We start from the raw sequence: 22,892 nt of genomic DNA, 5'->3' as shown, positions 1-22,892 counted from the left end.
AGGCTACAACACGAGGATGTTTTTATGCTCTGTAATATAAAATACAGCATGATATAAAAGTAGGCTAGTATGAGTGTTTACACTACCATGATGAATATTACAGTGTTTAGACCAGTATTTATTGTTAAATACTGTGTTCATGGATATCTGCTCAAACGTAGATGTTTACAATGTGCTAACAATAATGTTTCATAGTAGGAGGAGCGGCTCGATTGGTTCAGTAAATGGTCTCTGCAAGTGCTGTGAGTTTGGGTCACTTGCGGTCACAAAACAGCAAGATAGTTTGGGTCACAAAAGCAAATTATGCTACATGTTTTTACTCCAATCTCATTTCATAACGTATGAAAACATTTGAAGCAACATATGACAATCCATATATTTTTCTCTAGTGTAGTGTACTGAAGTGTTCTTTTTTAATAATGTATAGTTATAGGCATTTCTCCCCCACAAAAACAATTTTTTTTTGTAAACTGAAAATTATTAGTATTGTTATTAATATTTTATAGCGCCCTACAAGTATATGCCTACAAGACACAACAAACCTGGTGTTCTTTATATATTTTTTGTTATATATTTTTTGTGTTTTCTTTATATATTTTTTTAAACAGTTATGTGGAACAGGAACTGTTTCATGAATGGCTTAAAATGTGTGTGACTGTTCAAGCCTCTCTGTTGAAATCAGTGTGCTCAACATTGTGACTTTTTGTCCTTCGTTACTTATCTTTGGATTATGTTGTGTTGTAAATAAATCCAAACAATCAAAAAGCCATTCTTTTAATCTCTCCACATTCTTTGCTCACATATTATTGTAGCAGAGTTAGTGCTTAATACAGTGCAATCAGACTTTAGCCATGAAAATGTTTCAAGTAACAGAAATAAGCACAAATGTCAGGGCATGTCAGAACATCTCCAGGGCCCAGAGGGTTAAGCGTATTTTAGTTTGAAACAGGCTAAGGGTGCCATTTGCCCCTGAAAAAGACGTGTGATGGCATTGTCTATCGACAGACTGTTATGGTTATGCCCTGTTATGTTCTGTCTTAGTTTTGTTTTTACTCAGTTTGCTTCGTTCCTGTTTTCCTTAGTTCTCTAGTTAGTTTCCCTGGCTGTTAATTAGTTTCCACACACCTGTTTCTGTTCTACTCATTATCTCCCTGCTTTACACACCCTTATGCCGAGTTCACACTGCACGATTTTCAAAGTAGTCAGTTCACTGTTCTTTTCACACTGCACGGCTGTCTGGGGTAGAACTGAACAATGGAATGGATTCACACTGCATGACTTTACAAAAGAAAGAATCGCAGACAACTTCTGTCTGGTCTGCAAACTACGTTTCACAACCAAACACTTGCGAGAAGTGATAAGGAAACACAAGATCACGCGTGCGTGAGACCGGAGTTCTCACGCGAGACTGAACCTCCTTCTCCTTCACTTGGATGTACTTCATTGCTTACACTGTACGCATGAGTATCCACTACTGGCGGAACCCTTGAAATGTGTTTAAATGGAACACCCTAAGCTCTTCGTCACTGGAATCCTACATGGATGGTATGGTATCCTACACAATTCTAAATTGATTCTGATACTCCTGCTTATTATCCCTTTACTAATTAAAATGCTCTTTATTTATCTTTGATTTGTGCGTGTTCATCTACACATGACACAGACATTTAAAACTATCATAGCAGTAGTGTATAGCTGTCGTCATTGACATTCGAGTTTTGACATCTCAGAAATGAGCTCCAATACAGACGCTTTAGATATCTGCATTAATAATTAATTAAAATAAAAGTACTGAATAATAGTGAAAGTACTGACATACATTTTTCCTCCTACCTTATATTATTTTACAAAAGTTTTGCGAGCAAATGCAAAAGCATTGATATACAATGTTTCATTGATATACTATATTTCAATTTTTCATATAATTCTCTCTTTTTTTACCATCACTATGTCCTTTTAGGGCAGGGAACGACAACTGGCGGCCCGCGGGCCAAAACTGGCCCGCCAGCAATATTTTCTGGCCCGCCGGATTATTTTGGAAGTCCTAAATGCCGCGCAAAACTCTTCCACTACTTGAGAAAAGCCGTAGTCGCGTGGCGATTTGACCGAATCATGCGGCGCGGGATTACATTTTAAAGTAGCCTATAACTGTGCGTTCACACCGGACGCGAATAGCGCGTCAAATTCGAGCATGCCGCGTCTACGCTTGACCACTTTGTGTCCATTCGCTCGTGAAAAGACGGTAGCGGTCAGAACTCTGGTGTACTTTGGACGGAGCAGGCGGTCTGACTGACAATAGCCCACTCCCGACATCTTTTGACAGCGTATCCGCACTTAATTCTGACCACCTGTACACCTAGCTCTGAGGAGCTGTTTGGTACTGAAACCATTGTCAGTCAACAACATTCTTTTTTTACAAGGATGTTTGAAATAGTTCGGCAGAAAATAGCCTACTTCATTTGTCAGTAGGGCAATATGATTTTCGTTTATGTTGCTTAGAAATTTGAGTGATAGGCTTTGTCCTATTTAATTTATGTTATTTATATTTTATAAATTTTTTCTGTGGCATTTTTTTTCTCTGCTGACAGTACAATGTTAAAATAGACTAATATTTATATTGACACGAACACAATTTTTGTATAGCATTTATAATTATTATAGGCTACTTAATCTCCTTCTTTCCGTTAGAGACATTTGAATGTGAGATTATGGAAACGAGATCTAAATTTTGCGGACCGTCAGGTCGGGAAATAAAGCAGGTGAACACCGAGTGTATTTTAAGCGGTTGCTGAATAGAACCTTGTGGGAGCGGGACGGAAAAAAAAACAGTCCCGCGCAGACCTCCTTAAACCTTAGGTGTGTATGTGTGTGTCCCGAATAAATAATAATTAAAAAAAAGCAATAAAGTTCAAAAGTCGGACTGCGAATGAGGCATGATTGCTATTCACACCTTTATTAAAATGGCTGTAATCTGTTACCACAATAGTAGGCTACTTGATCTGTTTAAAATAATTTCCTTGATATATGCCTAAGCTGTTAAATTAAAAATTAAAAATCAAAATGAAAATTTGTCTAATCCAGTAATTAATTTTTTCTATTTTTGATCTGAGCACAATCAGAAAATCAGAAAACCCATCATTATTCGTTTTTTCATTTTAGTTCAGGAAATAATGGAAAAACAAGTCGTTTTTCATCTTTTTATTTTTGGTTTTAATTTGAAAAAACGATTGAACGAATGATCCACGGACGGTGACAGACCCATCATATTCCGCGATTATAGGCCTATATAAGAGTATTTAATTTGTATCCATAGGCCTACTCTGTGTAGCTGGCCCGCCATCTACTGGCTATAAAAAATATTGGCCCGCGGCCAAAGTTACTTGCCGACCCTTGTTTTAGGGTGTCTGTACATTTCTTATTTTAATTCCTCTAAAAAATGACTGCATTTAGTTCCATTTAAGGGGTTCAAAGAAAACTTTTCTTGGTGTTGAAAGAACACTTTTCACTGACGATGCACCTGCGGCTCATCTAATTATAGACTCGTGTCGCGGGTACGCGCCGATGACGTCACCGACCGAGGCTATATTACTTCCGGTCGATTCCATCGACGTGTTTACACACTATATTCACAGCGGGTCACGATTAAAGACGTTCCCACTGCGTTAAGCAGCGCAGCATCGATTGTAGCTTTTGAAAGGGAACTGTAAGGCAGATGCCTTATCACATCTTCATCAACCTGTTCCTGATGATTCTTCTCCTGAACCTATCCTCCCTCCAGCCATGATCATCAGTCCTATAAGATGGGCCATCGATGAACAAATTACACCAAGCCAATTGCTCCCGGTACGTCAAGGGATGTTCAGTCTGTGCCGTTACCAACACTCCCCAGAAACTCCCTGAAGGAAAGCTGGTTCCTCTGCCAATTCCACATTGTCCATGGTCACATCTGGGCATTGACTTCATGATGGACCTACCATCTTCAAACAACCACACCTGTGTATTTGTCATCGTGGATCGCTTCTCAAAGGCCTGTAAGTTAATTCCCCTCTAGGGATTGCCAACTGCCTTCGAAGGGGCCGAAACATTGTTCCAGAATGTTTTCCATCATTTCGGCATCCCCGAAGACATTGTATCTAACCGGGGTCCCCCATTCATCTCTCAAGTCTGGCAAGCATTCTTCAAACTCCTCGGAGTATTCGTAATTCTCTCCTCCGGTTACCATCCTCAAACTGACGGCCAGACTGAGCGGAAGATCCAGGAAATAGGGATATACCTGAGGTCCTACTGCCACCAGAACTAGGGCTGAACGATTTTGGAAAATAATCTAATTGCGATTTAGTTTTACCAATATTGCGATTGCGATTTAATATGCAATTATTTTTTAAGCTCTTTATCTTTTCTATTATTCAACAAAAACAAGCAATAAATCATTGTAAAATAGGGAAGGGAATCTTTAGGCACCTCATGAGCGATCAAATTTTTTTCTTTAATTGATCTTATTAATAAAACTTAAAATATTTAATTACATAATTATAAGTAGGCCTACTTATAATAATTACACATTAAAAAACTAAATTAATAAAATTACATGTTAATAATTTTAACAAATATAGCTTCAAAACAAATCACAAAGAGGGGAAAAAAATATTACAAGCAATAAACAAAGAGTGCTTTCAGTATTTAAGAGTAGGCTGTCTGAACGTTTTCATCTCTTTTGAAATTATAAGATGTGGTTTGTCCTGTCTGTTTAATAACTTAAGATATAACTGACTGTGTCACATTAATTTCGCATCATAAAAGCATTTTGAGATGCAAGTACATTTAACCATGTAGACGGAGTCGCTCACAGCCGCATACTCAAATGCTCTTCGCAAAGCACGCGTGAGTATTTGAAATTGAAAGCAGCTTCTGTCGGTGATTTTCATATTTTTAATATATAAGCCAACTGCATTCCAAGACATATGTTGCCTTCGTAGAACATTTGTAAGTAAAATACCGGCGCACTACAAAAGTAACATCACGCAGACCGTGCGTATCTCATATCTTGTGCAATGAAGCCCGCGAGTGTCCTTGTAATTTGCTTCAACTTTTCCGAAAGATTATTTCTCGTAAGGTTCGAGTGGTGTCGTGTGTGTGTGTGTGTGTGTGTGTGAGACAGAGGAATTAGAAGCAAGCAGAATACGGTTGTTTATAAAGCACACACGTCATCACGTATCTGTGTTTAAAACTAAGCTCAGACATAAATCTGAAATTATCTTAATCGATACAGAATCGTTGGAGAGAATCTATAACACAATATCACATAAATTAAACATAAATTGTTATTTCCTGTAGCCAGGCCTATATGCGTAGCGTGCCAAGTTGATGCTTCATCTGCAATACAGACTGGATTACTCTCGCGTGTCACGTGGCCAGACTGTAATCGCAGCTCTGCGGTTAAAAAAATCGCATTTCATCATATCGCGATATTATCGCAAATGCAATTAATCGTTCAGCCCTAAACAGAACCAGGACAGCTGGAGCCAATTCCTCCTCCCTTTCCTTGGTTGGGTGAGCCCTCGGAGGTTCCAGCTGTCAACCACTGGTTCAAGCAGAGCGAGAGGGTATGGGACTCAGCTCATGTGCATCTCCAACAGGTAGTGCGGAGACACAAGAGACAAGCGGATATCCGGCGAACATCTACCCCTCGCTACCAACCAGGCCAGAAGGTATGGCTCTCGACGCGTGACATCCATCTCCGCCTGCCTTGCCGTAAGCTGAGTCCCCGGTACATAGGTCCATTCACAGAGCAGAGGCAGCTCAACGAGGTCACCTACAGGCTAAACCTTCCACCTCACTACAGAATCTCACCATCTTTCCACGTGTCACTCCTTAAACCTCACTCTGAACCCTTGTTTTCTCCTCCCACAGAATCTGGTGGCGATGAAGTACCTCTTCATCCCAACATCGCAGAAGAGGAGCCTATCTACCGGGTCCGAGCTATCCCAGACTCGCGATGATGGGGTCCCAGGCTGGAGTACCTCATCGAATGGGAGGATTACGGTCCCGAGAAGCGCTCTTGGGTAACTCGTCATGATATCCTCGATCCTACACTCCTCACACAATACTATACAGAACACCCAGATCGACCGGCTCCCAGGGGTCAAGGTAGGCCCCATCGTCGTATATTAAAAACAGCTTTATTTCAAAAACAGCTTGTTAAACACAAAATACTTCTCTTCTTATTTTTCATTACATGGGCCAAAAGAGAAATATTAAGAAAATAAATCAAGACAGTATGCTATAGCCGTTATCAGCATATGGACAATAGTTCACATTTCCCTTGATAATAAAATTAAGTAGCATACATATTAAATAAATGAGTAAATAAAGTGAAAAGTGAAATTAATTATCAAGTAAATTAATAAAAGAGGCACCGGTGTAGCTACATCGCAGGTGGCTTTGAAGACGTGGGTAATATGTTTTATCCATTTTGCAACACGAACTGGAGGTAAGCAACAGTAATTTGCAGCTAGTTTGATAGCTACAGAACTTAAATATGATTTTAATATACATGTGGATAACGAAAAAGATGCATTGGGATTGGCATTTAAAGATATTCTGAACTCAATTGGAGTTAGACAACACATGTCAGGACCTACTCATTGTCGTAATCATACTCTAGATCTAATATTATCACATGGAATCAACGTTGATGCCGCTGAAATTCAGCAGCAGAGCGATGACATCTCAGATCATTATTTATTCTCGTGTAAATTTCATTTAGCCAAGGCTGCAAAGCCGACTCCCTGTTACAAATATGTTAGACCTATCACTTCTGCCACTAAAGACTGCTTTATCAATAATCTTCCTGATCAGTTTCATCATCTCAGCATCCCAGATAGCTTAGAAGAACTAGATATTGCGACAGAAACTCTTAACTCTCTCTTTTCCAGCACTTTAGACACAGTTGCTCCTTTGCGCTTAAAGAAGATTAAAGAAAATAGTCCAACGCCGTGGTACAACGAGCACACTCGGGCCCTTAAAAGAGAAGCCAGAAAAATGGAGCGCAACTGGAAGAAAACAAAACTAGAGGTATTTCACATTTCATGGAAAGACAGTTCGATTGCATACAGAGAGGCCTTAAAAGCTGCTAGATCTGCTTATTTTTCAAACCTATTAGAAGAAAATAAACAAAACCCTAGGTATTTATTTGAAATTGTGGCTAAACTAACGAAAAATAAATCTTCAACCCCAGACGTTTCCAAGCAACACAGCAGTAATGACTTTATGAACTTCTTTACTAACAAGATTGATAATATCAGGGAGAAAATTGTTCATTTTCTCAAATTCATTCGTTGCTATAGGAGAGGAAGAATTTACTAAACTCGTTAAATCATCTAAATCGACAACATGTATGTTAGACCCCATACCGACTAAGCTACTGAAAGAGATGCTTCCAGAGGTCATAGATCCTCTTCTTAATATCATTAATTCATCTTTGTCATTAGGATATGTACCGAAAACTTTTAAGCTAGCTATGATTAAACTGCTTGTTAAAAAAACGCAACTTGATCCTACAGAATTAGTCAATTACTGGCCGATCTCGAATCTACCTTTTCTCTCAAAGATACTAGAAAAGGCAGTATCCTCACAACTATGTTCCTTTTTAGAAAGAAATGATATTTGTGAGGATTTTCAGTCAGGATTTAGACCGTACCATAGTACTGAGACTGCTCTCACAAATTATTTGCTCCTATCATCCGATCGTGGTTGTATCTCGCTATTAGTGTTACTTGATCTAAGTGCTGCATTTGACACTATCGACCATAACATTCTTTTAAATAGACTCGAAAATTATGTTGGCATTAGTGGAATTGCACTAGCATGGTTTAAATCATACTTATCTGACCGTTATCAGTTTGTAGCAGTAAATGAAGAGATGTCTTATCGATCACAAGTTCAGTATGGTGTACCACAAGGCTCAGTACTAGGACCGCTGCTGTTCACTCTGTACATGCTACCATTAGGAGATATTATTAGGAAGCATGGCATTAGTTTTCACTGTTATGCTGATGATACTCAGCTCTATATTTCTTCACGCCCCGACGAAACTTACCAATTCACAAAATTAACGGAATGCATAGCTGATATAAAAAATTGGATGACTAGCAATTTCCTTCCAATTTCCTGAAAAAACAGAGATTCTATTTATTGGACAAAAAACTTCCTCGCGTAATAACCTAGAATACTGTCTAACACTTGATGGCTGCTCTGTTAAGTCTCCGTCGTCGGTTAGGAACCTGGGTGTGCTATTTGATACCAATCTTTCATTTGAAAGTCACGTGTCTAGTATCTGAAAAAAAACAGCAATCTTTCATCTTAAAAAATATATCTAAATTACGCCATATGCTCTCATTGACAAATGCGTAACAATTAGTTCATGCATTCATGACCTCAAGGCTAGATTATTGTAATGGTCTACTGGGTGGTTGCCCTGCACGCTTAATAAACAAATTACAGCTGGTCCAAAATGCAGCAGCTCGAGTTCTTACCAGAACCAGGAAGTATGACCATATTAGCCCTGTTCTGTCAAAACTGCATTGGCTCCCTATTAAACATCGCATACATTTTAAAATATTGCTGATTACTTACAAAGCACTAAATGGTTTAGCTCCGCAGTACTTGAGCGAGCTCTTAATGCATTATAGTCCTTCACGTCTATTGCGATCTCAAAATTCCGGCCAGTTAATAATACCTAGAATATCAAAATCGACTGCTGGCGGTAGATCCTTTTCCTATTTAGCACCAAAACTTTGGAACAGTCTTCCTAACATTGTCCGGGAAGCAGACACACTCTGTCAGTTCAAAGCTAGATTAAAGACACATCTCTTTGACCTAGCATTCACATAGAACATTATAGACTTCTATAATTCAATGTTAGGCTGCATAGATTAGATCAGCCGGAACCGGGAACACTTCCCATAAATCCTGATGTACTCGTTACATCATAAGAAGAATGGCATCTACGCTAATTTTAGTGTCTTTGTTTATCCCGAGGTTTTCCCGCAGCCTGCCGGATCCAGGCCGTATCCAGATCTGACGAAGGACCTTCACCTGGACCCGATGTCAACGCAGTGCTGAAGTGCCAACTAGTGCCAACTCTCCCTATGGAGGAACCCTTTACCACTCAACAGATAAAGCGTTGCCCGAAAATTCGTTTCGCGTACCTACCCCGATGTGACAAAATAAAATAAAAGTCTGTATCAAATTTATAAGGAAAGACCAGTACTTTGTTTAGGCTTGGTCTGTAGGGAATTCCAAACCTGCGCACATATATTCAAACGCACATAACTATAGAACCAATTCTTAATGCGCATGTGAACGCCATCAGCGTTTCTCACAGGTTCGCATTTAAAGTCTATGTAGAGAGAATGGTGTCGTCTTAGTGGCCCCTAATTTAATAACAAATGATCGTTGCGATGGAAGCGAATCAATCAAAACTAACTTTACCTGGAAAATAACTTTATTAGAGAACCGCTATAAAGCCAAAACAGTCTCTGTTACCCTAAATTATACGTTTGTCTCTGTAAAGCTGCTTTGAAACAATCTACATTGTTAAAAGCGCTATATAAATGAGGATGACTTGACTTGACTTGACTTGACTTACAATTCATCTATAAAAATACTGAATAACGGTTCAGGTCTGGGCTTTGTAAGGGTCAGTCAATTTCTTCAAGTCAATTGAACTCAAGCCTTTATTTCTATAGCGCTTTATACAATACAGATTGTTTACAACTTTACAGTGATAAACGGGAAAATAATGATCAATTATGCAAATCTAATTCAACAATGCTATAAAGCAGCTCTAAAAGACGTTGTTGCAGTGTTGTTGCAGCTGAAATCAGTTTAGTGTTGATTCAGTTCAGTTTAATAACTGTGTAAAGTTAATCAAATATGAAATTGTGGCGAGCAGGACGAGGCCCGTGAGAGAGTGGCACGAGGCCAGTGGCGTGATTACTGATGAGCGACACCAGAGCGATGCACCAGTCTCGTGCCGCTCTCTCACGGCTTAATTGCTATTTAACACCAGACTCAGTAAACCATTTATGGAGCTATTCTTTCTGAATAGGGGTATTGCCATTTTGGAACAGAAAGGACTCTCCCCAAATTGCTGTAACAGCTTTGCAAAAACAAAATTTTCCAGGATGTCATTGTGTGATCCTATTCATAGAGCAAATGTCAACCAAGCTTTCTGGGAATATTTGGTTTCTCTAAAACATTTAATGTAGTAGCTTAATAATTTTGTTGTCTCTCTTTCACTATCAAACTGTGCAACACTTTAGAAAGTGTTCCTTCATTAATGAATAACTACACAGGAACAAATGAATAATGCATTATTAACACTCTAGTAACTACTATTAACTAACAATAAACTCTGATTAACAGGTTAGTAAGAGTGCTCAGTTCAATGAGGTAGTTCACCGGAAGGAATTACTATCCAATACCTTACAAAAACAAAAAAAAACTCCAAAACTTACAATGCCTTCAGTCAACATTAAGGAGTTATTATGGTTTTCACTTTAGAATACTGATCCAAATAATTAGTAGTTCCTTCTGAAGGATATGATAATACTTGAGTCATTACTATCCAATACTTCACAAAAGGACCTCGGTTTAACATCTCATCCGAGGGATGGGTATTGTTACTCATTTGTTCCTGTGTAGTTATTCATTAATTGTATTCTAAAGTGTCACCTCAAACTGTGTATGAACATAAACTTTTTTTTTAGCACTGATAAGTTAATTTATTAACTTAGACCATGCATAATCTTTTATGTTTTCTTTATTTGTCATGAACATATGAAACACAGTGGGTCAACGCACCTGTGGGACACATCTCTGGGATGCTGGATATGTAAGGCTCATTGATAAATTCTGGAGCATTGTCATTGATGTCCTGGACTTTAATGATAAACTCAGATTCAGGTTCAACAGGCTGTTTGGATCTGCGGTTGATGGCCTGGGCTTGCAGTATGTAGAAGGGCTTCAGCTCGCGATCCAGACTCTGTAATGAGTGAAGATCACCTGTGTACTCATCAATGATGAATATCTCACCAGCTCCTTCACCTGATAGGATGTACTTGATAGTAAAGTCGCCTGTGTCGTAATCTGATTTCAGCTGAAGGAAAATAAACAGGATGTAAAAGAGATTTTGCAAGACATATCAACTATATATCAATATCTAATTATAATTGAGAAGTGCCAGGACTGTCACTCGTGCCCCTTAAAAAAAGACACTCTCGAAACTTCACATTGACTACACCATCTGTCACGGTTTGGTGGCTGTAGTGAAGCGCATGATGAGGAAGCAAACAAAACAGTATTTAATTGCAAATTCAAAACAAAGAAACATGCAGGAGGTCACTTGGAGACTACTTGAAGACATGGAATATAGCAACCACTACAACATAAATTTTAAACAATACAGGACAAGTAACAGACTGAGGCTGCTTTCACACTGGGCTTGTTTGCTGCAGTCCGAGCCTGAGTGCGATTGTTCCCGGCGCCCCCCGCAGCGTTGGTCTGGTTTTACACTCAACTTGATTCTATCGAACCCTGGTAGAACCCTCTATCGAACCCGCATGATAGAAAACAGAACGCGAGTCAATATATTGTGTTTTTTTATTAATTTGGTGCTATTATGCACAGCTGAGTGAACAACACAGGTTTACTGTATGTGTGTGACGCATAAGGTGGTTTTCCGCTGCTTGCAAACGAAATTTACATTAATTTGTTGTCCTGATTCCACACGCTATGCGCGAATACACTGCAGGCTCACTCTCGCTCGTATCCAAGGTAAATCATCAACACTATGCGTTTTATTAAACTAAATACATAATAATCAGCTAAAACGCATGGCCAGGTTACTTTTCTTCCTGAACAAGTGCGCACCCGAGTCTGTGTTGCTTTCACATTCACACGAACCGCGGCACAGTTCGAGTACAACCGAACTCAGACCACCTCCTCCAGGTAGTCTCGGGTTCGGTACCCCAGTGCGCATCCAGGTCCACATGACAGCGTTCACATTAGCGATTTTTCATGCGAACCGTGCCCTGTTCCGAACTAAACTGCCAGTTGTCAGGTCCGGGTTGAGGAAGGAGACAAGCCAAGCGAAGTACCAAAATAACAAAGGTTTATTAACAGAGAGGAAACTCAAAACAAACAAGAAACAGTGTGCTGGTGCACAAACAATAACCGACAAAAGACGAGTGAAGACCAGGAACTTAAATACACACACAGATGAACACAAGACAGGTGATGCAGCTGATGATAATGATGAACAGGTGGGTAATTGAGGGAGTGAGTTCAGGTGTGGAGCCAAGGAGGATTCTGGGAACTGTAGTGAGCAGGACGAAGACAGACGGTGAATGTGACATTACTCCCCCCTCCCGCTAGGCGCGACCCGCACCGTAGAAGGCAGAACACGGGAGGGGGGGTGGGCATCCTGGAGTCTGTGACCGAAGGGTGAACAGAAAGATAACAGACAGGAGACTCCAGGATGATATCGCCGCCACGGTGGTGCAGGACGAGGAGGTGGCCATGGCAGAGCAGGCCCTTCGGACGGCATTGGGAACCGTGTCGGTGAGGCCTCCACGGTCCCCCCAGAGGACTTATAGCCTCAGGCTCTTTAATTATCAGGCTCTGGTTCAAGACTGGATGAGACGGGGGGCAAAGGCGACTCTGGGCTGGACAGGACCAGGGGTGAAGAAGTCTTTGAACTGGGCAGGACCAGCGGCGAAGAGGGTTCTGAGCTGGGCAGGACCAGCGGCGAAGAGGGCTCCGTGTTAGGGCTCGGAACTGGATCTGGCCTCTCTGGGCCAACAACTGTCTCAGGCTCGGCGGGCATGACGCAAACTGCCTTGGCTTCGGCAGATCTGGCGTGAAGTGCGGGCTCGGCTGGACTCGGAACTGGACTCGGAACTGGACTTGGAACTGGACTCGGAACTGGACTCGGAACTGGACTCGGAACTGGATCTGGCCTCTCTGGGCCAACAACAGTCACAGGCTCGGCGGGCATGACGCGAACTGCCTTGGCTTCGGCAGATCTGGCGTGAAGTGCGGGCTCGGCTGGACTCGGAACTGAACTCGGAACTGTATCTGGCCTCTCTGGGCCAACAACTGTCTCAGGCTCAGCGGGCATGACGCGAACTGCCTTGGCTTCGGCAGATCTGGCGTGAAGTGTGGGCTCGGCTGGACTCGGAACTGGACTCGGAACTGGACTCGGAACTGGACTCGGAACTGGATCTGGCCTCTCTGGGCCAACAACAGTCACAGGCTCGGCGGGCATGATGCGAACTGCCTTGGCTTCGGCAGATCTGGCGTGAAGTGCGGGCTCGGCTGGACTCGGAACTGAACTCGGAACTGGATCTGGCCTCTCTGGGCCAACAACTGTCTCAGGCTCGGCGGGCATGACGCAAACTGCCTTGGCTTCGGCAGATCTGGCGTGAAGTGCGGGCTCGGCTGGACTTGGAACTGGACTCGGAACTGGATCTGGCCTCTCTGGGCCAACAACTGTCTCAGGCTCGGCGGGCATGATGCGAACTGCCTTGGCTTCGGCAGATCTGGCGTGAAGTGCGGGCTCGGCTGGACTCGGAACTGGATCTGGCCTCTCTGGGCCAACAACAGTCACAGGCTCGGCGGGCATGACGCAAACTGCCTTGGCTTCGGCAGGTCTGGCGTGAAGTGCGGGCTCGGCTGGACTCAGAACTGAACTCGGAACTGGATCTGGCCTCTCTGGGCCAACAACTGTCTCAGGCTCGGCGGGCATGACGCGAACTGCCTTGGCTTCGGCAGATCTGGCGTGAAGTGCGGGCTTGGCTGGACTCGGAACTGGACTCGGAACTGGACTCGGAACTGGACTCGGAACTGGATCTGGCCTCTCTGGGCCAACAACAGTCACAGGCTCGGCGGGCATGACGCAAACTGCCTTGGCTTCGGCAGATCTGGCGTGAAGTGCGGGCTCGGCTGGACTCGGAACTGAACTCGGAACTGGATCTGGCCTCTCTGGGCCAACAACTGTCTCAGGCTCGGCGGGCATGACGCGAACTGCCTTGGCTTCGGCAGATCTGGCGTGAAGTGCGGGCTCGGCTGGACTCGGAACTGGACTCGGAACTGGATCTGGCCTCTCTGGGCCAACAACTGTCTTAGGCTTGGCGGGCATGATGCGAACTGCCTTGGCTTCAGCAGATCTGGCGTGAAGTGCGGGCTCGGCTGGACTCGGAACTGGACTCGGAACTGGATCTGGCCTCTCTGGGCCAACAACAGTCACAGGCTCGGCGGGCATGACGCGAACTGCCTTGGCTTCGGCAGATCTGGCGTGAAGTGCGGGCTCGGCTGGACTCAGAACTGAACTCGGAACTGGATCTGGCCTCTCTGGGCCAACAACTGTCTCAGGCTCGGCGGGCATGACGCAAACTGCCTTGGCTTCGGCAGATCTGGCGTGAAGTGCGGGCTCGGCTGGACTCGGAACTGGACTCGGAACTGGACTCGGAACTGGATCTGGCCTCTCTGGGCCAACAACAGTCACAGGCTCGACGGGCATGATGCGAACTGCCTTGGCTTCGGCAGATCTGGCGTGAAGTGCGGGCTCGGCTGGACTCGGAACTGAACTCGGAACTGGATCTGGCCTCTCTGGGCCAACAACTGTCTCAGGCTCGGCGGGCATGATGCGAACTGCCTTGGCTTCGGCAGATCTGGCGTGAAGTGCGGGCTCGGCTGGACTCGGAACTGGACTCGGAACTGGACTCGGAACTGGACTCGGAACTGGATCTGGCCTCTCTGGGCCAACAACAGTCACAGGCTCGGCGGGCATGACGCGAACTGCCTTGGCTTCGGCAGATCTGGCGTGAAGTGCGGGCTCGGCTGGACTCGGAACTGAACTCGGAACTGGATCTGGCCTCTCTGGGCCAACAACTGTCTCAGGCTCAGCGGGCATGACGCGAACTGCCTTGGCTTCGGCAGATCTGGCGTGAAGTGCGGGCTCGGCTGGACTCGGAACTGGACTCGGAACTGGATCTGGCCTCTCTGGGCCAACAACAGTCACAGGCTCGGCGGGCATGATGCGAACTGCCTTGGCTTCGGCAGATCTGGCGTGAAGTGCGGGCTCGGCTGGACTGGTGTGAAGTACAGGCTCGACTGGACTGGCGTGAAGTGCAAGCGCAGCTGGACTGGCGTGAAGTGCAGGCTCGGCTGGAATGGCGTGATGCAACAGATCGCGGCTATCCCGAGCCAAAGCCACGATCTGTCCAGTGAGCTCCCAGCTCATGATGTGGTCGGTTATTCTGTCAGGTCCGGGTTGAGGAAGGAGACAAGCCAAGCGAAGTACCAAAATAACAAAGGTTTATTAACAGAGAGGAAACTCGAAACAAACAAGAAACAGTGTGCTGGTGCACAAACAATAACCGACAAAAGACGAGTGAAGACCAGGAACTTAAATACACACACAGATGAACACAAGACAGGTGATGCAGCTGATGATAATGATGAACAGGTGGGTAATTGAGGGAGTGAGTTCAGGTGTGGAGACAAGGAGGATTCTGGGAACTGTAGTGAGCAGGATGAAGACAGACGGTGAATGTGACACCAGTGTGAAAGCACCCTGAAACTGAGGGCTTAAATACATGAGGACAAATAAAGGAGCTGGTGAGTTAACACGACACACCTGAACAGAATACTCAAATCAATCAGAAACCATGGAAACCAACAGGCAGGGGACGAGGAAGACAAAACTAATTAACAGACTTACAGCAAACTCTCAAACAGAAAAGGAAAGCTAAATCAAACAATACAAAGCATGAAAACAGACTCAACTCTGACACCAGCTGAGCTGAGTAAGTAATATATTGCTATTGGAGACTAAAATGTGAATATGCTGAAATGAGCGTTAATACGGTTTAATGTTGATTTGGTTTACTATTCAAAAGTACATGTAATTGGGTATGTAAGAAATTGCTTACAATTTCATTGAAATAATTAACAACATTTTCTGAACTCACACATTAATAATAATAATATTATACTTTAATAATATTTCATCATATTTGTTTTCAATATTTTATTATTGCAACTTAATATCGTAATGTTAGGTTTAAGGGGTTATTATTATTATATTTGTTGGCAAATAAAATGGCTGTCACTGTAAGACTGTCACAGAATTTATTCATGAGCTCCCCATCCTTGTCTTTAAGCTATGTGACCTTTTCCCACATTTCTTTAGTTTAGAGGTGTCAAAGACCTTTGTGAACTCCAGTTATACCTGACCAATCTTCCTTGGTGTTGGATCTTCTTCTTCAACAAATATTTGGCTCCATATCCAGCCACGTCTCACTCTCAGATGGGACCCACGAGAGGCTTTACTCGAACGGATCTCTTGCTGTTTTCTTGAGATAATGAGGTCACCCCCAAGCCAGCCAGGCATGATGAAGATCATGAGGAGCAAATGAAGAACAGAACAGTTGTCCATTGTTGAGAAGTTCTTTAAATCAGTGTTTCATTGAGTGTTAGGGCTGGATGTCAGGGTGATAATGCCAACGGGGGAGATGGACTCAAACAGGATATGAGGCAAAACTCCATTAGAAGGAAATGATGACTTTTCTGTTATTGAGAAAGAGGAAAGAGATTCTTAGAATGATTTATAGGGTTGAGGTGAAGGTGAACAGAATTCTTCAATAGACTGAAGTGTTGGAGTCTAGCTGGAGCACAAATAATCCATTAGAGTGAGACTACTGGGTAATCATCAGGCTAGGTGTAATCTGCAAGGGGTTTTCCATTTTCTGAAAAACAACAACAACAACCATCTCATATATTTAATCATGTTTTAAATGTTTTAAAATATGCAACCAAAAGTTTAATAAACAGAAATACAAGAGGCAGATGAATTATTTATTATTAATTATTATATATATAAGAATTAATTATTAATTACATTTTATTTCAGCCATTTTACTAACTTAAGCTAGTCTTGGTCACTGAAGTATTTGTAGATAATATTTAGATCATGGTTCTGTATCTTTTGTACCGTTGTATTATGTGGAATTTTAGTTTGTCTCTTCTGTTCCTGTGTTTCTCCTCGTAAGTCTTGATCATTCCCAACTGTGAGTAGTTATTCTTATCAGCCCTTGTGTTTCCTGTATTCATTGTTCTGTGTTGTTCTTTAATGGCTGTCATGCATGTGAGCAAAGTTTTGTCTCCTTGGCTGTGTGATCTATGTATTTTTGTTATTATTTTATTAAAGGTGACATATTATGCCCCCTTTCACAAGTTGTAATATAAATCTATGGTGTTCCCCAGAATGTGTCTGTGAAATTTCAGCTCAAATTAGAAGATAATTTATTATAGCTTGTCAAATTTGCCCCTTTTTGGGTGTGAGCAAAAACCCGCCGTTTTTATGTGTGTCCCTTTAAATGCAAATGAGCTTTTGCTCCGCCTCCATTCAGAAGAGGGCCGATCCTTTACTCAAGCTTCAGATACTCCGGCAATAACAAAACATGCAAATCTCACTCATCCAAAATCTCAGAATAACCAGTAGCGAGTGCAGCCTTACGGAGCGACTCAGGAAGAGGTTCAACTTTTAGACACACCTGTTCTGAATGGTTAGTGGATACATTTATGTAGTTGCTGTGGAGTTACATTGATTCATCTCATCGACTTGCATGCACCATCATGTTTAACTTTTCCACAAGTGTCCACAGTTCCTGAGGTCTTTATAAGACAGCTGTGACATGTTCTGGTCAATAGTGTTCAGTGCTCGTCTGAGCTCGACCACAGAACAGCTTCAGGCTTTGCTGGATCTTTTGCCATTGCGTTAGAACTGGTCACTGTTGTCGCTCGCAAAACCACATGTCGCCTGGTGTGTGTAAATGTGCAGATTAAGGGCGATAATATTATAATAAGTTCCTCTTCCAACGTCAGAAGGAGAGCGAAATCTGATTGGATTATTTTTTGTCATGCTTGCAGAAAAAGGCTCACCAAAACAAAGTTACTGGGTTTCACTTTTCATGTTTTCTGTGTTGGTAGAAGCACCAGGGACCCGATTATAGCACTTAAACACGGAAAAACATTCCGCCCCCTTTAAACATTACATTGCATTTGGATCCCTACTAGTGATGGGTAGTCCGATTCATTTCCACAAATGTCTAGGTTACATATGTAACCCCCGTTCCCTGAAGGAGTTATGTCAGAACTGAACTGACGAATTGGTACCTCGCCTAAGAGCCCAATCACCTTTGAGTGTAAACTAAATGAGCCAATCCACATTGGCATGCGAGATTTGCATCACACGCCTCACCCCGCAAAGCAGGTATGTAAGGAAGCGCATGTGCAAGGAGGAAGCAACACACCTAGTAGAGTGATCTATCACCCCATGGGAACATGGCTCGCCCTGGGTCTGATTCGCCAAGACAATATTTTCCACTATCCAGGGTGGCAACCTCTGCTTAGAGACAGCCTTTCCCTTCTGCTTGCCTCCATAGCAGACAAAGAGCTGGTCTGAGGTCCTGAAGCTCTGCGTTCGGTCCACGTAAACTCGACACTTAGTTGAACCGGCTCATTTGGTGCTACTTTGAAGAACTATGCAAAATTAATACTGTTATTTAATCCTGTTAATTACTGTAAAGCTGCTTTAAAACAATGTTTTGTTAAAGCGCTATACAAATAATCTGACGACATAAAAAAGGTATTTTAAAATCGGACAAAACGACAAACATACAAGACTGTTTCCTTCCTGTGAGGGAAACAACTACAATTCAGTGAAGTATTTTGGCAGCTCTCTGATTGGTGAAATTTTCTTTATTGGTTAATGTTGTTTTTCAACACAAATTGAGATGTTAAACAATATTCTTTTATAAATAATATGAAATAATGCGAACGGATGGCTTCAACAACATATAAGAGGTATTGTATGAAAGTTTTCACCCCTTCAACGGAGGTCTATGGGAATTTGAGCCTGTTTGGAAGCCCAATATTGGAATTCTGTAAGTCAGATCGATTAGACAAGATATAGCATACTTAGTGTTAATAATACACTTTGTTAATGTGATTTTATTTTCAACCAAACCTATTGCAGTGAGATGTTATTTTTATATTGCCTTTTTTATGTTTTAAATAAATTATTGTGACTAATATTTACCTGCCTGTTACCTGTGTTTTTCTGTTGTTGTTGTTTTTTTGTTTTGTTTTTTATTGTCAAGAAATTCATTTCAAATTCAAATTCAACAGTGTTGAAATTAACAAAATGACAAATACATTTTGTTTTTCATTTTGCTGAATGAGACTGAACAAGAGAGACAGTAAAATGATCTGATGTTCCCATCACTGTTACCCAGAATTTTAGGGATAACAAATAGTTCATTGTACATGAATGAAGATGAAACTATTTTGAACAGAGTTCATTCAGTATGACTCCGAGTTTTCCATCTTGTGAAAGTCTAATTTAATTTAATTTAGTTATGATATCACAGAGCAGGAATGCATGTGTGTTGCTATTTTAAATTTCTCATTATAGTTTATAATTCACTATAAACCAAACCTAAAATGAAATCTTATATTGCAAAGCCGTGAAACAATTATACCACAATATCAACAAAAAGTGCCTGACCAGCCAATTATGTCTTGGGTCAAATTCCCAAGCTAGTATATTTGACTTTGATTCTATGTGTCAGAACGTGGTTGAGGCAAAGATGAAAAAACGGGGAGCTGGATCTAGACGCAGCAGTATTTCAAACGAAATCAAACGTTCCAAACTCAAACCAGATCAGCAGTGACACTACAGCAATGGATGTATAACTTTAAGCAATTGGAGTCCTTTTTGTTGTCTTTTGAGTGGCATTGTTGGTTGATCCTAATCATGAACCTAACCCTACTGTAGCAGAGAATTTAAAATGTAATGTTTCAAGGTATTTCTGCTCGGATCTGGTTTCATAAAATGTGTTACTTCTGCTATTTCAAGTAAAATAAATAAATAATAAATATATATACATACACACACACACACACACACACACGTATATACAGGTGAATCGTGACAATTTCAGTGATTTACACCCTTAAATAACCCTTATCATATGAGTGGTTATATAATGGTAAATTAATAAATCTAAATTAAATTAAGATTATTATTTCCATAGGTCATATTTAATTTCTCAAGGTACTTCACCCTGGATGGGTTTTTTGATCACTTTATTTTAAGGATGCAGAATTATGCATTAGTTAAGCACCAACACACTAGTGATTAATGATTAACCTTTACATATAGTAAGGGCATATTAGCCATTGAAGGATCCACATTAATTGTCTTTATTAGTACTGTATTAGTGACAGTTTAGCCACAATTATTGGTTTATTCTGGTCTAACTTAAATATCACTCGATAAGTGCCATCATTAATAAGGATATAACTTTCACTTTAGAACAGATGATGAAATTGTCTTTTTTACACTATTATAGCAAATTATAACTAGAAACAGCATTAAACATAGTTATTAGCTTCATATTGTTCAGTTAACTTAATATATGGAGAATCACTGAAATATAACAAAGTACATTACTACACAAACAAAACTACATGGTTTGCTAAGTTGTAAATAATGGCTAAGAGGTTTTACTGTTTATTCAGTTAATTATTAATTACTAGCTTATTTTTGCTTATTTATCACATGAATGTGGAAGTATCTTTTTGTGTTTAGTATTTTAAATGTGTATTTATTACAGCACACAACTATTGTGGTAAAGCTTTTTGAAAGGACTGCGAAGACACGACTGAAGATTGTCAAACTTTGTCCCATGCTACAGTCAAATATTTAGCACATTTTAATTGGTCATTAGGGGAATCATGTTGTGATGTGTTGTTTACCGTCATGCATGATGGGTAATGACACACTGGGTTCAAGTCTAACTATGGAAAAACTAAACATCACATAAAAAAGACATATTACGTATGTGAAAACTTTGTTATAAAAGCAAAAGTTAAAATGCTGTGTATATGTATGCTAATTAACAAATGGAATTATTATTTTAAAAAAATTATTTCTTTTTTAAGTTTAGACTAACATTAAATATTTAGAAAATGTTTATTTACTTAACTATCACTGACAAGCTAACAATATATATATATATATATATTTTTATTATTATTTTTTTAACCTGTTGAGGTTAGTGACATATGGACAGTCCAAATGTTTGTCAGTATGTAATGGTGATGTTTTGCTTCCAAGTATAGACATATGTAAAATAGTATTTTACGTTTTGGATACTCTTTTTAAAGTCCCTGCAAATGTTCATGAAAAATAATCAGATTTAGTAAGTTAAAACAGCTCACCTGTGTCTCTCAACAATATTAGCAATTCCCTTAAAATCACCATCAAGCTTTCCTCAGTAGTTCATTAACACAATTTTAATGTGTTAACTGGTCACAGACGGCAGTGCTAATGCTCACATCTCTCAAAATGGTTTGTCCCTTCAATGACCACCTCCTATTTCTCCCCCATTTGTCTTTTTTCCTCATACATTCTGGAGGAGAGCAAACAGTGCTTGTATTGTCCGAGCACAGTGACACACACACATCATTCTTCTTCAAGCAAACAGCCTAGACCAGTGACTACAAATCTCAAACCTCAGACTCCAACAATACAGCATTTATTAGCTTTATCTCGCTGCAGGCCTGCTCTACATTCAACTGAGTGTCAACTGTTCCCTAGACGAATAGGAAGAATGTTTCTGACATTTAAAGGCCCCATGAGCCCCTTCTTCCTTATTGATACACAGGCATTATGACGCTACCTTCAAAAACAGGAACAGTTTGTGAAATGAAGCAGAGTGCTGGCAAACACAACAGTCCACAAAATGGATAAAAAAGGCTTGGTAAAAAGTGATGTTTGTTCTTTTACAATGTCATGTTAAGAAGAGATATGACCAGGGGCCCAAAAACGGGTATGCAATATCTGAAGTGCACAGGGGCGCCACACGAGAGAAATAAAATAAAACTTTTTAAATAATCAGAAGTTATTTGTTAAAAATTATGAAAGGAAACGTTTTATATAACTTTTATTTAGTATTTTAACTGAGTTTAAAATATATGTATTGTATAAATATAAACCGCTTACCATCTGACATTAAGTCTATGAATAAAATGGATAGCGGAAGCGTTCTACAGGTGGAAATTAGCAATTGTTGCTATAACCTGGCCCAAGACATATTCTCTTGTTTAACAAGTTTATTGTTTATTTGTGCACTGTCCCTGTTTCAAATAAAACAATTTCCATTCTGGGATGCAGAACAGAAAAAGGAAAAAGGAAAAAGGGAAATGATAATGTAACATCTGCTCCCTCTAACCAGCAGAGGGAGCCCTGACCTGAAGACTGGCCACACTCCATTTCTTCTACAGTTACTTCCTGTTTGTCTGGCCACTCCTCCTCTCACACTGACACTGAAGCTGTAGCTGTGTCCCAATTCAGGGGCTGCATCCTCCGAAAGCTGTATTTGAAGGCCGATTGCGTCACAGCGGCGCGGCAAAGGCTGTCCCAATTCAAAGGATCCTTCGAATGCGGCTTACCGTTATTGTTGCCAAGTCCGAGGTTGTCCCGCAGAATTAGGCTACTTTTAAGTTACTATATAGGCCCCTATTGAATAAATAATTCTAATATTTATATTAGTTGTATGCCTGAGATTTAAATGAAAACTACAAAAACATGCAATTTGGTTAAATATTTTTTCCAAATATCTGCTTCTCTTACCTCCTTAAAAATGTTTTAGTCCGATCTAAAGTATTTATTCATTATTCAGTCAGTGACAAACATCAGAAGGACCCAATAAAATTGTAAGTCCCACCCAAGCTCGTGAACAGAACCAATCAAGTCA

At 41.1% G+C, this 22,892-nt stretch overlaps 1 protein-coding gene across 2 annotated transcripts in view; it reads right to left on the bottom strand.

Moving 5' to 3' along the window:
* The window catches only part of cdh19 (cadherin 19, type 2), a 78,742-nt gene extending 57,270 nt beyond the window's left edge, over positions 1-21,472 (bottom strand). The window contains exons 1-3 of one of the 2 annotated variants that reach the window (XM_084102661.1): positions 21,355-21,472; positions 16,298-16,814; positions 10,867-11,161 (exon numbers count right to left, since the gene is read on the bottom strand). In XM_084102661.1, coding sequence (XP_083958787.1) covers positions 10,867-11,161; positions 16,298-16,504 — 502 coding nt within the window. In that variant the 5' untranslated portion in view covers positions 16,505-16,814; positions 21,355-21,472. The remainder of the gene's footprint in view (positions 1-10,866; positions 11,162-16,297; positions 16,815-21,354) is intronic. The other variant, XM_084102662.1, reaches the window with a different exon arrangement.
* Between the last annotated feature and the right edge of the window lie 1,420 nt (positions 21,473-22,892).

The sequence above is a fragment of the Abramis brama genome, assembly GCF_963993115.1.
Source record: "Abramis brama genome assembly, chromosome: 24".
In the NCBI taxonomy this organism is placed as follows: domain Eukaryota; kingdom Metazoa; phylum Chordata; class Actinopteri; order Cypriniformes; family Leuciscidae; genus Abramis; species Abramis brama.
Note: the sequence above shows the minus strand (reverse complement) of the source record. Positions and strands in the feature narration are given on the sequence as shown.